The sequence below is a fragment of the Egretta garzetta genome, unplaced genomic scaffold, assembly GCF_000687185.1.
Source record: "Egretta garzetta isolate BGI_Z169 unplaced genomic scaffold, ASM68718v1 scaffold172, whole genome shotgun sequence".
In the NCBI taxonomy this organism is placed as follows: domain Eukaryota; kingdom Metazoa; phylum Chordata; class Aves; order Pelecaniformes; family Ardeidae; genus Egretta; species Egretta garzetta.
The window spans coordinates 2,625,185-2,643,173 of NW_009258951.1; the positions used below are offsets into that span (position 1 = coordinate 2,625,185).

Sequence of the window (17,989 nt, forward strand, 5' to 3'; positions counted from 1 at the left end):
AAGGACAAGGCGGCGCCGCTGTGGAAGAGGAGGTCGACCCCCCGGCCGCAGCCCTGCGCCTGCAGCAAACCCCGGCCCCAGTCGTACCAGAGCCCCAACGGGGTGCTTGTCACCGACTTTCCCGTGGAGGACAGGTGCACCTTCACCGTGACTCAGCCTGCCGGCACCGTCAGCACCTGCACGGGCAGCGGAGTGCTCCAGAGGGGCCCCTCGTTTTTCGGTTCCAGCATGGGATCGGTGTCTAACGGGAAGGTACAGTCTCCAGCCTGTAAAGTGGTCTCCCCTGAGCTGTCTCCTGAGAGATCCTCCAAGGTGCTCGCTCAGGTTTCAAGCAGTTCTGTCGGTTTTACTGCCAACGGCACCATTACCTCACCAGAAAGCCAGATGGGTCATCCCCTGAGGATTTCCACTCAGTCCGTACTTACACCGCAGCACGAGCGGATTGTTTTTACAGCCAGCCCTCAGCCCTCACCTGCTGGAAACGCACCTTCTCCCAGTAACAACGCAGCAGCGCTGCCCTTGCAATGCAGCCGGATTTCCAAAATACCAGAAAACGTGCCGCTGGGACCCCCTGTGGTTTCCCGGGCGATGTTCCCGGAGCAAGGCATAACTCCTCAGAGGCCAGAATCACCTGAGGACCAGCCTGTGGAGCAGCAGCCTGTGGTCCTGAGCACCAACAGCCCTGCCGCGCTCAAAGTGGGCACGCAGCAGATCATTCCCAAGAGTTTGGCTTCTGAAATAAAGGTGACAAACAAAGCCAACAGCCAGAATGCAGAGACAAGCAAGAGGGTGCTGAAGGTCCGCAGTATGGTGGAGAGCCTCAGCGTGCCTTTGGTAGCTGATGCTGAGGAAGAGACTGAGGGTGACCTGGACAGCCCAGGGACCCTGAGGCGCGGCCTGAGGTCGACATCCTACCGCAGAGCGGTGGTGAGTGGTGTGGACTTCGATGGCTCTTCTAATTTTAAGAAAAAAAACAGAATGTCCCAGCCCATGCTTAAAGCAGTTGTTGAAGATAAAGAGAAATTTTCGAGCCTGGGGAGGATAAAGGTAAGTTGTGCTGATTGGTGACGTGTTGATTTGAATGGTGTAGGGTATACAGGAGTGTGATTTGCAGTCTCTGTGTTTTCCATAAATGCTGTGGTTTTTTTCAGTTTGCTTTTTGCTACCACAAAACTTTTGTAGTTATTGATAAGTCTCATGGATCACTTACAAGTGCTGTTTTCCAAGTAAAGTGGTAGAGGCTTCAGGGAAACGATTTGTTGAAATTTGGGCAGCTCAAAAATGTGTTGATGGCAGCCTCATGCTTGCATTTCCTGCTGGATTCCCCAGCACATCGAGGTTTTCTTTCACAATCAAGTTGATGTTTTAAAACCTGTTAGCCAGAAAGTAGTAAATAGGAAAAAAAGAGACATTGACTTAATAAAGTCTGCCTGCTAGAGTAGGCAGACTGACAGAAAAATTAACTTTCTCCCTTACTCTTCTGAGATGTTACTTTTAAAGTAATTTTAAAAATCTGAGTGTGACTTTTAAATTGATGGAGACTGCTTCAGGTATCTTTTTGTAGCTTAATTTTAATGCCTGCAAGTCAAAGCAGAATGTCTTTTTTAATTCTTGGTTGTAATCCCTTAGGAATAGTAGATTTATATTGAATGATAATGTATTGAAATTTAATTATAAAGACTTACTGAAAATACTCTTTTACATGAACATATTGTAATCTTGTATTTCCTTCTTTTTAAAGACAATTTGTTAATTTTTAAAAAATATATTTGTAGATTCTTGTGGAGTGGTTGGAATTGTGTAATGAAGTACTCCAGACTAAGGGCTAATGCTGTAGCTATTAAAATAATTATCGGCTTTATGACAATTTTCAGCCAAATTAAAAATTAAGGTTATGGAAGCTTTTGTGAAAATGCTACAAGTGGTGAAAGAATAATCAATCGAATTGTGAACTACTGCTGAGTAGGGAGGGGCTTTGTTTTGCTTTGGTTTTGGTAGTAGACTTTTAACAGTTAGTTGTGTTTAAATAGGAGGACATGACATTGTCCTGTCGCTACACACAAAACTCTTTGCTAGTAGCATTTTTTAAATACACTTCTTAGACCATACTTGTTGCACCAAAACAGCTTTTTTATTTCAAAGGTTTGTTTTGGTCTCAAAACGCTAGTTTACAACACGCTTAGTGGTTGTTCTTTGCAGAGCCTGTGGAGAGAGACAGCTGCTCAGTCGTGTACCTTATATCCTCATAGAAAAGGCCAATGATAGTGGAATGAGTTGCAAGTTCACTGAACTGTCGTAAAGCTAATATATTGTGCTTTTGAAACATAGGAAAAATGAAGCATTTGGGACAAATACATATAAACAATACATGAGAGAAGGAAAACTAGAGTAGCTTTTCACTTTCTGTGATGAAACAATTGTTTTCATGAATACTTGTCCAACATCAGAAGTTTATAGACTAGGGTCTGTTAATTTGGTGCCTAAGTATCAAGTAAATACATCTCGTTACCATTGGTTATTTTGCATTCATCTTTTAATGTGTATATATTTCTTTCCTGTTAAAATTACCAGAAGAAGATGCTGAAAGGACAAGGGACGTTTGATGGGGAAGGTAAGCCCTTTTTCTGTACAGACTTGATAACACGCTCAATCACAAGACAAATGAACTTCAAGATGATTTTGCACACTTCTTTCATATGTAGTCAAAGGCTAAACACCTTGTATTTCAGTAAACTGACTAAAATAGGGAACCATAATTTTGACATTAGACATATTTTAGGGAATATTTTAAAGAATATAGAATGGCAAGCTAAAAATGGGATTTTATTTGAAGGGCTTCTTTTTAACTTAAACTCCTGTCCCTCCTAAAAGCAAAACTGACTGATGTGTCTATCTCAGCCCTAACAGTTCTGTAGAATTATATAGGTGAGGCTTGTTCCTCCAGTTAGGACTGCCTTCCTGCCTGTTTTTTGTGACTCTTCCCAGGTGCAAGACGTAGCTTTTGTGGATCAGCTTATGGTCATCACTTGCAGCAGACACCTGAATTGTTATTCTCTGAGTTTATGGTTCGTGCAGCTGTTTCTCTCTTCCTCATCAGGCAAGGGTGCTGGGGTGAATTCTTTGACTTTGTAATCCTTTTCTTTTCTTGCTACCTAGGCTTCAACTTTAAGTGTCAGAAAAACACTGTCTGTGTATCTGCTTTTTTATGTTGCTCATTAATTCTGGGCTTTGCCAAGTTTGTTGCTTTTCCCAATGTTTCAACAAGAAAAAAACTCTTTCCTGGCTATGAGTCCATGGAAGTTTCATCATAATAACTGCTACTCTCTTGGCTTTTCTCTGCTTAATGTTTCCTTAAGGTCATCTCAGCTGCTGTGCTACCTTCCTTTTCCTCTTGTTTCTACTTTCAAAACTTTCCACTTTGTTCTATTTGCATCACCCCTATCTTACTCTTATTTTCATCTTTTCTCACACTATCTCGTGATGACGTTTTCTGGATTCTCTTCCAATGGCTCCCTTCTATCTTGGACTGATCCCAACTAATAACTTTCTGTGTAATGCCTCTCAGAATTCAGTTGCTGTACACAATTTCCTGTCTTAAAAGTGCATAAACTATATAGACACATTCCAAAGAACAAAAACAAAAGGCCAGACCTTGTATAATGCTCAGCCAGGGCTTACAGCTGGTCCAAGCAAGTGGAACAGATCCACCCAGCTTGGTGTAAGACCTCAGGAGTTGCAGCTGTGCATGGAGCAGCCAGACCTTTCACTCCTTTCCCCTTTCTCATGTCAGGGAAGATTGGATATTGTCCAAAGCCTGGCCTGTTTCTAAAGTACCTTTTAGAGCTTGCTTTCTTAACAGCTTAATCTGTCTCTAGGTTATTCTGGTCTTGAATTTCTCTGTCCTTTTCTGTCTGCTTTTGAAAAGGGTGTGCGATCAAGGAGGTTGGGAAATGGAAAGGATGTGCTCCACACCTGTGTTTCTTTGCTGTTGATACTACTGAATTAATACTGGCAGTACTGAAATAAATACTGAGTGTATTTTGTATTAAGGTTCATAAGCCTCATGCTTATTCAAGCAAGCTTTGAAGTTTCTATTTGGAATAGTTCTGACCTCAAATTTCTGAAATTTGGATCATTTCCTTCTCTTAGTGAAGTGCAAAGACAGTATTTAAATCTGACAGAATAGAGGTTGGCATGGGTGGTGGATTTATAATGGTCTTGTAGATGAAAATAGCTAGACCTCCAGATTAGTGACTCTGCTCTACTGACATGCTTGTTCCGTTTTCAAATTGCTGGCTAATTATGAAACATTGTACAGCAAACCAAGGAAGAAAAAATTGTTTTCTGTTTTTTCTTGACAAAGGACACATCTGTTCTTTAATTCAGTCAGCGTGGATCTTTTTGGTAGTGGTACAGTGATCCATTGTTACTGTACTGCACCATTGTCCATCCTAAATAAGATACTATCTTTGTCTTGTGGCGTGTTTGAACGGCACATTGACGTTTTGGTTTCTTTCATTATTTAAATGTTACTTATAATTTTTAGGAAAGCAACTAATTACTCTCTAGCAATTAATGACATACTGTTGTTGTTTTACAGAAAATGCTGTACTGTATCAGAACTATAAAGAAAAAGCTCTGGACATAGATTCTGATGAAGAGTCTGAGCCCCGAGAGCAGAAATCAGATGAAAAGGTTGTTTTTCACTATAAGCCCCTGAGATCAACATGGAGTCAGCTGTCCGTTGTGAGTATTTGATCATTGTGTAGCCAGACAAAGACAGAGAATCTAAGAATGTATTGAAGCAAGCGGTTTTACTTGCTACTGGAGTTTTTGGCTGAAGTTCGTAATCTTTTCCCTTCCAAAATAAAAGGTGTCTCCGAATATTTTTTTTTTTTTTATCGACAAGTTTGCAACTATTCAGGTGTTACTAATCCAAATCTGGAGGCCTCAATTTAACTTTTGTTTACGTTTTATGTAAGGTAACTCCAACAGCTTAAAGAAAGCATAAATCATGTTTTCTCAGTCAATTTTAGTAGGTATGGACTGATGTTCCTGCCAGAATTGGTTTCCCTGGTTACCTGACACCTCCCTTTTTATAGTGGAAGTATTTGTAGGCTCATGTGGCCACACAAGACTGGTTAGAGTATGTGATTTGAAATCACCAAGAAAAAAAATTCAGCGTGGTTTAAGATGAAATTAATACAACTTTGAAATGCAAAGGAATTAATATTTCTGATTTTGTGCTTTAAGATAATTTTTTTTTTTCTTCTTAAACTGCGCTGGACAAAAAAAATCAAGCATGTCTCTCTTGTTTGAGCATAGAATTTAAGCTCCTGACTTTGTACTTCCCACAGTCACTAGAGATGGCTGTTTAGGCCTTGCCAGCACAGGGTGTGGGCAGCCATACTGATGGCAGGTCCTTAGAAGAGTTATGGTTTACACTAATGTATGTTACTGTATCGGGCTGTTATGAATGAGGTACTGTCAGAAAGCCTGAAAAGACAGGTTTAAATCCTAACAACATATAAACTCAGAGTGAAATCAGTGCTTTGCATTCTTTTCAATAAATTGGAGTGATGGGGACTAAACCTTAAAAAGGATTTAGTCCTGGTTTGGGTTTTTGGTTTGGTTGTTTTTTTTTTTTTTTTTTTTTTGCTAACCTTTTTTGTTCTTCATTTCATAAGAGCAACATGAAAGTCCTGATCAATTACTGGTCTTCATTTTACGTAAAAAGCAATGCAATTGAGAAAGTTTATTTTAGGGTCCTGTATTTGGCAAACACACAACTTTACTGATTTGTAAAAGGGTGAATTATACTAAAGAAAAGCTTGAGTTAGTTACAGACAAGTTTCTGGTGTATTGTTCTAAATTGCTGCAAGCAAACTCTTAAGTTCATTTGACTGCATATATTTAATGGAAACCATTTTTAAAAAGCCAAGTATTCAGATGGTGGTATTCTGCTATCCTTAGCACAATCTATGAAGCATGTGCAGTGTCTTATTAGCATTGTTAAACAAAGTAGAACTCAGCTGTTTTAATCAGTACTGTAATCTTGCTAGCTTCCCTGCTAGTAAGCTGGCAAATCAATGACACTAGCTGATACTTCTACAGGCTTTCCTAGTATGCATGATTGAGCCTAAAGAAACTGTAAAAATCCCGTGTTTCTCTGGTTAATTTTATCCTTTGATAATTTTGGTACCTCCTGGAGGAATATCCCTAAAATGAAGGGTTTGGGGTTTTTTTTGTTTAACATGTAGAATGTTGCAGAACCTTGCCTCTATATGTGGCATAGGAAAGGATTATTATTACATGACATAATCATAGAATGTTTAGGGTTGGAAGGGACCACTAGTGGTCATCTAGTCCAACCCCCCTGCAGTGAGCAGGGACACTGCTAACTAGATCAGATTGCTCAGAGCCCCATCCAACCTGGCCTTGAATGTTTCCAGGGATGGGGCCTCCACTACCTCTCTGGGCAACCTGTTCCAGTGTTTTACCACCCTCATTGTAAAAAATTTCTTCCTTACCTCTAGCCTGAACCTACCCTGTTCTAGTTTAAAACCATTTCCCCTTGTCCTAACACAGCTGGCCCTACTAAAAAGACATTCCCCATCTTTCCTATAGGCCCCCTTTAGGTACTGGAAGGCTGCAATCAGGTCTCCCCGTAGCCTCCTTTTCTCCAGGCTGAACAAGCCCAACTCTCTCAGCCTGTCCTCATAGGAGAGGTGCTCCAGCCCTCGGATCATTTTTGTAGCCCTCCTCTGGACCCGTTCCAACAGTTCCATGTCCTTCTTGTGCTGAGGGCTCCAGAGCTGGACGCAGTACTCCAGGTGAGGTCTCACCAGAGCTGAGTAGAGGGGCAGAATCACCTCCCTCGACCTGCTAGCCACACTCCTCCTGATGCAGCCCAGAGTACGGTTGGCCTTCTGGGCTGCCAGCGCACATTGCCGGCTCATGTCCAGCTTTTCATCCATCAGTACCCCCAGGTCCCTCTCGGCAGGGCTGCTCTCGATCCTTTCTTCCCCCAGCCTGTATTGATACTGGGGGTTACCCAGTAGATCATGTAGAATATTTGACAATTGAGGCTGTTGGCTCTTTATATTCTATATAAATTAGTTATTAAGCCTCGGTGAGATCTTCTAAGGCTATTTAGGTTGTTTAGCAGAGCTGTGTTACAGATACTGATGACCTTTTGCAGTTTAGTTTATTGAAATATGAATCCCTCTGATTCAGTAACTATAAAGAAGGCAAGGCAATGTGGTTTTGAAAAGATTTGCTTTAAATTTTCTTTCAGCAATCAAGTACTTTAAATGTAGTTAATTTGATTAAAGTTGCAGAAGAGTTTGTTTATAATTAAGTCAAATTGGCGTTTTTTTTGTCCTTCGAGGCAAACTAGCAGTTAAACGTTCAACAGCTGAGGTATTTTGGAAGGAATGCTATTCAGTAATAGTAATAATTTCAAAAACACTAATTTGTTGTGAGACCAAAATAGTATAAAGATCATCTCAGTGAGAGAACTATTCCTGTGCCATGCTTACAGTTATATAAACCAACTCGTTCTTTATGATTTCTAGCACGGCAAACTTGTTCAGTATCTACTTGATCTATGAGGTTGGAAGTGGGGAGTATATGGGAAAAGGTACTGCACTGTGAAAACAAACTATGGGAGTCTGAATCTCATAGTGTCTGTGTTTATAACTCTGGAAAAATTACATGCTGTCAATGTGTATGAAAAAGTGAGTGTGGAATTGTAACGGGAAGTCAGCTGGAAAATGTCAAAGTATTGGGTTTCAGCATATGTTAGGAAAGAAGGTGAATAATATCTTTATGGTACTTGTTAGCAGTGACTATGCTAGGAAATTGAGGGGACAGAAGAATGAATCCACTCTTTCTGCAGGATGTTTCTTTGGCCATACAGGCTTGACAGCTGATGCTGTTTCTCTTTGAGGGGGGTAGTGAAACCATCATGTATGGAGTTGTCAAATCCTTATGATAATAAAAAAAAGGGTATTTCTGTCTTCTGCACTGTACACACACATGTGAAACTAAGATTGAGTTTTTCAGAAATATTTAAAGACTCTGAAATAGGGTGCTATTTAAATCCAGTTCCTTTCAAATTCCTTTCTTGAACCCTCTACCTCTTTAGATTCCTGTTACAGATTAGACAGCTAGCAATAGCTAAGCAGATGACTAGGTAAAGAGCTAGTTTATCTGCTATTTCTGTTCCTTCCAACCTTTATCTGTTAATTTAAAAGTCTAATTTAGGGAGAATAACAAATATTTTCAAAATATATTCCAGAAGTATCATTCAGTATTCTTGAAGAATCTTTCCAGATCATAGGCACTGATACTAACTTGTGCATTATATTAAATGTATTTTCTGTCAAACAAATGCAGCATTCAGTTGGTATGGATAACGACAATGTATATTATTGTGCATGCAAAGAATCACAGCATTGATTAGGTTGGAAGGGACCTATTGAAATCATCTTGTCCAACCCCCCTGCTCAAGGAGTGTCAGTTAGAGCAAGCTGTCCAGGACTCTGTCCAGTCAGGTTTTCAGTATCTCCATGGTGGAGACCTTACCACCTCTGTGGGCCACCTGTTGCAGAGTTCAACCACTGCATCTGTCTGGCAGACATTGAACTTAAATGTCTGTTTTTCCAGGTCCTTACTGTCCAGCCTGGAGAATATGATGCATGTTCACTTTTCATTACTACTGCCAGTGCTGCTGTGATTCTTACAAATGTTCTTGAGATCTAGCACTGGAAACAGATGATCAATAGCATAGGTAATGCTCATAGTTATTGGAGTATTTAATATTAAATGGGTGTTTTATCATCAAGTCCTCCATTTTGTACCCAGTATATGTAGCACTGCATCAAGATTTTGCGTGTTCTCTGAACTGCTGTGTGTCTAACCTGAAACTCTTTCCAAGCTGTGGTCATCTTGCGTTTCATTTTTCTCATCATCTCTTTCTGTGGTTTGGGACAAGTGCAGTTGTGACTTTTATCATCATTTGAAAAGCTGACACAAGTTGTTTTACTGAACCTGTCACCTTTCCATGGCTGCCTCTTCTCTGTGGGATCAAACAGAGACTACATGGTTTTACTGTCAAGGGTCTTCAGGTCTAATCTCTGCATTAGCTCTCGTTTCTCTCCCAGTATCAAAAGGCTTGTGTTCAATTTGGTTTATGGTGCAGCCACTTACTGTATTTCTCAAAGAAATCCCTCTGGTGCGTTCCCCCTCTGCAGCACTTACTTATTTTGGGGGAACTTCTTGTACATAACTGGAGTTAACATGTCTTTTGTTCTTCCTTTCCTCCTCGTCTCCATGGTTAAATCAGTAGTAACTGAGTTGCTGAAAAAAAGCAGTCCAATGTGACAATAAGACAACATCAGTAGCTGTAGCATTGGTCCTCTTCCATTTTTTCTGGTTATGTTCTTAGCTTATATTAAGTTGTTGTTTGCATGGTATCACAAATGTGATTTTTTAGGTTCTTTCAGCTAAAACATTTTGGCCATCTCAAAAAATAGGAATTTCACAGAGTATGCCAAAAATAGTCTCCATATTTGGGCCCCTTTCTCTTTGGAGTTTTTGTTAATTAAGCATATAAGGTTCAACCATTTGCTTATGTGATGAATTTATATGTGTACTTTGTATGTACACACCCATATATGACAAAATAATGATCACAAAACACAGCTACAGTTTTTTGAATGTGAGTATAGTGGTTACTGCGTTGATCTCTCTGGAAATATGCAGTTGCTGTATTAACAGGAAGCATTGACATCTCCTGGATATGTTCATAGGTATTTCCTGTGTTGGCATATTTTTAGAAAAGTCCTCCACTGCATCCAGACAAAAAAGTGACATTGTAGACAAAAAAGTGACATTTAGAACTTTCAGGTTGTTGATTGAAAGGTACTTGAATGGTTTCATAGAATCATAGAATGGTTTGGGTTGGAGGGGAACTTTAAAGGTCATGTAGTCCAACCCCCCTGCAGTGAGCAGGGGCATCTTCAACTGGATCAGGTTGCTCAGAGCCCCGTCCTACCTGACCTTGAATGTTACCAGGGATGGGGCACCTACCACCTCTCTGGGCAACCTGTTCCAGTGTTTTACCATTCTCATTGGAAAAAATTTATTCCTTATAACTAGTCTAAATCTACCTTCTTTAGTTTAAAACCATTACCCCTTGTCCTGTCGCAACAGGCCCTGGGAAAAAGTTTGTCCCCATGTTTGTTACAGGCCCCCTTTAAGTACTGAAAGGCAGCAATAAGGTCTCCCTGCAGCCTTCTCTTCTCCAGGCTAAACAACCCTCTCTCAGCCTTTCCTCAGAGGAGAGGTGTTCCAGCCTTCTGATCGTTTTTGTGGCCTCCTCTGGACCCGCTCCAACAGGTCCATGTCTTTCCTGTGCTGAGGACTCCAGAGCTGGAGGCAGTGCTGCGGCAGGGGGTGGGGGAGGAGGGGGGAGGTGTCTTACAAGAGCAGAGTAGAGGGGCAGGATCACCTCCCTTGACCTACTGGCCATGCTTCTTTGGATGCAGCCCAGGATACAGTTGGCCTTTTGGGCTGCAAGCTCACATTGTCGGCTCATGTCCAGCTTTTCATCCTCCAGTACCCCCAAGTCCTTCTCCACAGGGCTGCTCTCAATCCCTTCATCTGCAGGCTGTATTGATACCAGGGGTTGCCCCGGCCCAGGTGCAGGACCCTGCACTTGGCTGTGTTGTACTTCATGAGGTTCACACGGGCCCACTTCTAGTGTTTGTCCAGGTCCTTCTGGATGGCATCCCATCCCTCAGGTGTGTCAACTGCACCACTCAGCTTGGTGTCGTCTGCAAACTTGCTGAGGGTGCACTTGATCCCACTGTCTATGTCACTGATGAAGATAGTAAACAGTACTGGTCCCAGTACAGTCTCCTGAGGGATACCACTTCTCACCCATCTCCATCTGGACATTGAGCTGTTGACCACTACCCTCTGGATGCAACCATCCAGTCAATTCCTCATCACTGAACAGTCCACCCATCAAATCCACATCTCTTCAATTTAGAGAGAAGGAGTGGGGGCCCATGTTGGAGGCCTTACAGAAGGCCAGATAGATGACATCCATAGCTCTTCCCTTGTCTGCTGATGTAGTCATTCCACCGTAGAAGGCCATTAGGTTGCTCAGGCAAGAGTTGCCTTTGGTGAAGCCATGCTGGCTGTCTTGAATCACCCCCCTGTCCTCCACATGTCTTAGCATTGCTTCTAGAAGGATCTGTTCCATGACCCTCCCAGGCACAGAGGTGAGGCTGACAAGTTGGTAGTTCCCAGGGTCCTCCTTTCTACCCTTTTTAAAAATGGGTGCAATGTTTCCATTTTTCCAGTCACTGGGGACTTCACCTGACTGCCATGACTTTTCAAATATCATGGAGAGTGGCTTGGCAACTACATCAGCCAGTTCACTCAGGACTCTGCGATGCATCTCATCAGGTCCTAATAACAGAAAGGCATCTAATTAGTTCTTGCTTGGTATTTAGAGCTGTATGCTTGTGGTGACATAGGAATCTGTAACTTGTGTTCAAAAGAACAATTGCTCGAACACTGGAATATGTATGTTAGTTTTATAAGTATATGCATATGTGTATATACTTTGGTGTGCATGCAAACCAAAGTGCAGCACTTCTTAATGGTGTGCCATCTTTACTCTTGAGCCTGCTATCCGTGTTTGTGTGCCTGGTATGCAGGAATAAAATGAGGAATAATATATCCTTTAAAATTCCAGGGAATAAGTGGAGTAAGAAGAGAAAGCTGTTGGTGATAGTATGTTAGGAGCTTTTGGAGAAGACCAAAAGAGAAACAGGGAATGGAAGTGCATCTGTTAGGTCTCATGTCCCGTGACATATTGCTGCTCCATGAAGAGAACAGTATTTTTCACACGTGTAGTGCTGTGCAGTGGCCTCCTTCCCCAGTCCAGCATGCCATACGCAGGTGACCCTCCTGATTTAAGGTCCTGCATTTAATGTTCCTCTAGGAAATGCATGAAGTCAGTCCCTCCTTGGTGCTTCACTTTCTGGTTGTTCTTTTTAATGTACTCCTGTTAAATGGCATAATGCATGCGATTTGCACCAGGAAAGAATAAACTTTAGGGGTGTCTGGTGTGGAATTTGGTAGCTGAGCATGTGGCTTCAGGCTGTAGAAAATGTGGCTATGACTGGAGTTCATGTCGGTTGTATATGGAGAGCTGGGCCAAACTTGTCTTGGCTGATTTGGCTGTAGGGTGCAAAGTAGGGGGAGACACCATTGTGGTGTTGAGGACAGAAATGCAGGGATGTTTACTCAGGACTTTGCCATGTCTGTTCAGGGTAAAGCTGGAGCTCCTCCAGAATGATTTTTTTTTTTTTTTTTTTTTTTTTTTTTTTTCCTGGCCAACAAACCACCTGCCTAGGTACTTTGTCTAGGCCTTTAGGTGTGTCTAACAAATGAAGACACTTAAGATTTTTCAGGCTGACTCGGAAAACAAACCTTGTGATGTGCATATGTCAGTCAAGAAATCTAACTTAAAAGGAGAAAGGCGTTTTCATGCTTCTGTGGGTGTGTAAAATCCAGGGAAGTGGTGCAGGGTGACCATGATCCAACTATGCATGCTTTTGCTGTAGTATGTGTCCTGGGATAGTTTTTAATGAAATTATTTAGTTCTTTTGATAAGTCAAATGACATGTGTTGTCAACTTTTTTTTTTTTTTAATTTCTGCTGGTTCATTGCTGTCTTTCTGAAGTGGACAGATTCTTTAGCTGAATTCTTAGTCCAATGTTTTGACAACTCTGTGGTTTGTTTTTTTTCTTTTTTTTTTTTTTAATTGCATTTTTCTACAGATTGCTACAGAAGATGTTCATTTTTTTTTTTTTATTCTTAGGTAAAGAAGAATGGATTATCAGAAGCGATCGGCCAGGAAGAAAGAAAAAGACAGGAGGTACTCTTTAAAGTAACACATTCTTCTTTGTTGATTGCTTAGGGGTGCACTGCATGCCTGATTTAATACTCTATTTGTTGATAAGGAGACAAGTTCATCACACTGCTTCCTGTCCTAGAGTGAAATGTCTTCACTCCCCAGGGAGAATAAATAAACAAAACGTGTCTATTGCTGATGTGCCTATGTCCCTGCTGCAGGTCTCCTGCCAACATCCTGCAGGTCTTGCTGGAGGAGTGGTTCTTGGGCATGCTCACTCCAGCAGATGTAGCCTGGCTGACGGCTAGTCAGTAGCAGCACATAGTCACTGCTGCGTGCTGTACCAGGGAAGGTGTAAAATTAACCTTGCATTCACAGAGGATAGGAGGTGGCACATAAATTTTTAAAGTCATCGAGGAACAAAGAACAGCTTTTTACAATGCCCCTTAGTTGTAACTAATCCGGTGAACAATTCTGAACATGCAAGCACTGTGTATCTGGTGTGACTAACCTTTTTCCTTTCACACTGAAGTGGACTAGGTGCATCCATGCTGTCAACAGTACAGACAACAGCAGCAATTACTGATGTAGTTATCTTTTCTCTCTCTGTCTCTTTCCCCTTTGCTCCTTTTGTCCTCTTTATCTGATTTCCTCTTCCTCTTTGCTCCTTTTGTCCACTTTTATCTGCTTTACCCTCCTTCCTTACTTACAGGGGCTATATCAAAATGAATGAGAGGTGTTGAAAAGAATAGCCTGACCTAGCCAACTATATACCTGCAGTTCTTGAGGTATGTCCTTCAACATGGGGGAAAAAAAAAAAAAAGCTTTTTGAATAGAAACACTGTAGCATTACCTGCCATGGAAATTTGTTCCAATGTCTTCATTTTGCTTCAGGACATACCTCAGTGAATGTAGCCAAGTGAGACCTGACTGGGGTTTTCTGTGAAGTTCACAGATGTGTATAGCAAGCCTCAAATATTAATTTAGCTGCATGAACTACAGCTGTTATGTTCATACATGAAATACAGAAACATCTTGTATTGGATACATGAAATTTAGACAATATTTTATTGGGGTTTTTTTATAAAGCTGCATTTCTTTGGTTACCTTCCTTTGTTTTTTTTTGGGGAAGAGGCTTTGCAGCAGTTCAGGCCATGCGTTCTGGTTTTCTATCTCCTCCTGCTGGGAAGCTTTGAGACACAAGGCATTTATTTCAGTCATATGCTTTAGGAGCCTTTAGTGTATGTTTCCTGGAGCCATATTTACGTCCCTTAAAAGAGAACAAGTTCTTTAGATGCCTTTTAAATGTAAAGTCTTTAATGTTACCAAAAATGTTTTCAAGCCTGAGGTGTTTTTTGTTTGATTATTAGAGAGCCATTCTTTCAGAGGGAGCCTAAATAAATATTTTTAAGATGTAGATGTACTACCAAGTCGTGTTTTTGCTGTATGTCTGCCTTTTATCAATTATTCTTTATCTATTCTTTAAACTGCTTAGACCGTATTAGATTATTTTTGCCATCGTAATATATTGTCACTGCAGAAAAATGTTTGCCTTATACCTTGATTAAATGTCAATGTCATGCATTCATACACATCCCATCTTCTAGAGCACATTAGTGAGATGGATCTCTCTGCATCTTTTGTCTAAAGAAAATGTCATAGACTGATTTGAACTAAAATAATTTTTGATAGATCTTCTTTTCTTGCAAGCTGGAAACTCTTAACTGCGTATGTGTGTACAAACTGCAGTATGCATCCGGCTGCTTAAGAGTGTTTACTGCCCATCAGGATTCAAACATCTGCTTGCCTTGAAATAATGCAAATTAACCACAATATGGTTTCAGATGTCATTCAGAAACACTGTTAGTAAGTACCTGGTAAATGCCACCCCAGCCTCCAAATGTGGTGTAGTTACTGTATGTCAATCAAGGTTTTTTCTTAAGCCTTTTATATTTTTTTTTTTTATTCTCTGAAGCATGTTTGGGTCATGGTAAGGTGATATTCTCTCCTTTCCTTACATATTAGAAGCAAAGTATCTTTCTTTGTCCCATTTATTGGTGACAAAGTCATTAGCGTAGTCAGAAAACTGGAAGAAGTCTGTGAGGTTCCTCAAAAAAAGCATAAACAACCCTCCTCCAAAACACTAATAGTAAGAGAGCTTATATCTTTTTCCTCTGTTGAAAAATACCTGGGTAGAAACCAATTAGCCATGGAGCCCTACAGCAATCCTTAGGTAAGGGACAAGTACAATGAGACTGAAGATTGGAAATGTAAAAGCTGGGCACAGGCCAAAATGCCCTTTTTAGGCACCTTTCTGCACATTGTTAGCCAAGCATAGGTAGATTTGCCACCAGACTTTGGCTGATGTATGTATATGTTCTCTAGATTGAAGGAGTTGGTAGGCAGGCAATTTAACATTATTTTAAGCATCACCTTTGCATATCTTCTTGCACAGCAGTACTGAATAACAGTGTTGTAGCTGTTACCTAGCTGCTGTTGTATCTCTCACCAGATCCCTTTAGCTTTTTAGGTTGGTAATAAGATGGAAAGACTACCGATATGTGCATTAGACTTCTTTTCCTTGTATGTATAATGGCCCTGTAGGTTTTCTGTGGAGTTGATAAATCTTCTTTGCACTGCATAAGCCTTTAAGGCTTCAGCTAAAGGTGATTTTTTTTTTTTTTCATTTTGTTCTAAGAAAGCAAAACTTATTTAATGATTAAAATGTAAGTTCCTTAAAGAAGACTTTTTAGAAGGGCAAGAATAATTTTGAAAGCACAGTGTGGGAATGCTGAGACTCAAGATACCCAGAAGAAATTGTGTTTCATCAAAAGCTTACCTTAGTAACACCAGCAGAATTCAGTAGACTTGAACTCTTTAAGAAATCCTATGAACAAATGTCCCCAGCAGAACGTTTTGTGGTTTTTTTCCCAGTATGGTTTGTCTCAATTGGCAGTTGGGAATACTCAGGAAGGCTGCCTTCATCCTGCCCATGGTCTCCCTCGCCTTTCTATCTAGTCAGCGAAGAGCAGGGTTTCTCTAGAGCACGTGCAATAGACCATCTAACTGAACTGCTCCTGTAGACTGTCAGCTGTAGACCCCTTGCTTTGTCTCTCTGTGTTCGTAGAGCCATGGGCATTAGTCTTGCTAAATACTCAGATCTGCGCTGTTGCATTTGAAGTGTGTATTTCTCCTTTGGTTTGAGACTGCTTAGAGAAGTTAGTTGCAAATAACTAATGAAATTATACATGTAAGTATTAACATTAGTCATATTGAGAATAAAGTTATATTAGCTCTGCTGATGGTATTATCCTATGTTAGTAATGCCTGGAAGGTAGCACCAGTGACAAATGTGACTTGGAGCTCGTGACAAAAGGGTTCATGAAAATGATTTAATTTTTTTCCATGTATACACATTATAAGAACTCGAGTAGATTAACAACAAATAAAGCCTAGAGAGGTAAAAGGCTAAATAGGTTTCTATATCAGAGATTAAAATTTCCAATGGAACAAGTATGTGGATTTCAAAGTCCAAGAGTCCACTAAAAGTTTGCTTTGTACGTCAGCCAGCTGAAGGAAGTTACAGTGTCTGCTCTAAGTGGCAGGGTGATAAAACGGAGGTGAGGGAATGTACTGGAGGTCTGCCTGTCTGGTATCTGCTCACAATCACTAAAGGGGATAATGGCTGCCACCCCCTCCTGTCTGCTCTGCCTCCAGGCTTCTCTCCCTGCTGCAGAGAGCTCAGCTTCTCATGTGCCTGCTCCTGACTTGATGTTTTAAGAGTAAGCAAGGTATCACTGCTGATACAGGATTAAAACCTGAATTTTACAAACAGTTTTGCTTTTCTGCAGATGCTTGGGTAAGCAGAGCTCTGTTACCCAAGAACACTTTCAAGTTTTCAAGCTTTCAAACTTACCAGCTTCTGTTTAAAAAAAAAAAAAAAAAAGCAAAACCAAATACTGGCTGGTCAACAGTAGTATGACTGATAGGAAGCTTCCAACCAGACCACAGAAACAGATGTTTGGGTTTTTTTTTTAAATTAAAAAACAATACAAAATAAAGCCACCTCTCAGGAGTGTGAATGGGGAGTGATTGTAATTGGTGTTTTTGTCTTCAAACTCACTGTTTGCAGCTGCACTGAAAAGTCTGAATATCGATTTTTTTAAAAAAGTCTTTTTTCTACTGTTAAATCATTTATTTCTAAGTAAATGATGCAGCTATCCTGGAAATTAATATTTCTGTTATCATCTCTATCATCTCTACATGCAATAACTCTCTTTGCACTCCTCTTCCACTTTTTCCTTTTTTATTCCCTGAAAAAAAAAAGTCTAATCAATAGTAAGTCTTTTCTTTCTGCTCTCCACTTTGCAGGCAATATTTGAAGTGATATCTTCTGAACATTCTTATTTGCTGAGCTTGGAAATTCTGATCCGGATGTTTAAAAATTCCAGGGAACTGAGTCTCACAATGACCAAAACTGAGAGCCATCACCTTTTCTCCAATATCACGGATGTTTACGAAGCAAGCAAAAAGTAAGTATAGTAATACATTTCTACATTTTAAAAAGTCTACACATTCTTAAAAAATTATAAATTTGAAATTTAGTAATTATAAATTTAAATTATTTCCAGTACACTTTTTTAATTATACCTGAGGGTGATTACTAGTAGGCAAAATACCTTTCAAGCAAGTAATGAAATGTAGTATACAAAATAGTATCTTAATTGTTACCACAAATTGAAGGAACAGCTGCAAGGTAGCAAATTCAACAAAAATTTAGGCCTGACAGTTTAAGAATGAGAAGTCAAATGTTGCACGTGTTAATATGCAGAGTCTTAGTTTTTCATGAGCTGTAAATAAGCTAGAATGGAATTTGAGTCTCTGTTCTTTTAGAGCACCAAAATATATGTGCTCTGCAGTGCTAAGGAATCATTTAATATAATGCAAACAGTTAAGGTTTTATTTTACTAACCATGGATTCTGGGTTTGTAATATGAGTAAGCCCCTGTTTATTTGGGTTATATTTTGTTTATATACCTCTCAGGCAGCTCC

The 17,989-nt window shown here is 40.3% G+C and overlaps 1 protein-coding gene across 1 annotated transcript in view; it reads left to right on the forward strand.

Annotated features, from left to right (window-relative positions):
- Window positions 1–195: 195 nt before the first annotated feature.
- The window catches only part of ARHGEF26 (Rho guanine nucleotide exchange factor 26), a 59,376-nt gene continuing 41,582 nt past the window's right edge, over window positions 196–17,989 (forward strand). The window contains exons 1-5 of the mRNA XM_035889986.1: window positions 196–1,047; window positions 2,572–2,611; window positions 4,601–4,746; window positions 12,905–12,961; window positions 17,309–17,469. Of these exons, the coding sequence (XP_035745879.1) occupies window positions 229–1,047; window positions 2,572–2,611; window positions 4,601–4,746; window positions 12,905–12,961; window positions 17,309–17,469 (1,223 nt within the window). The 5' untranslated portion in view covers window positions 196–228. The remainder of the gene's footprint in view (window positions 1,048–2,571; window positions 2,612–4,600; window positions 4,747–12,904; window positions 12,962–17,308; window positions 17,470–17,989) is intronic.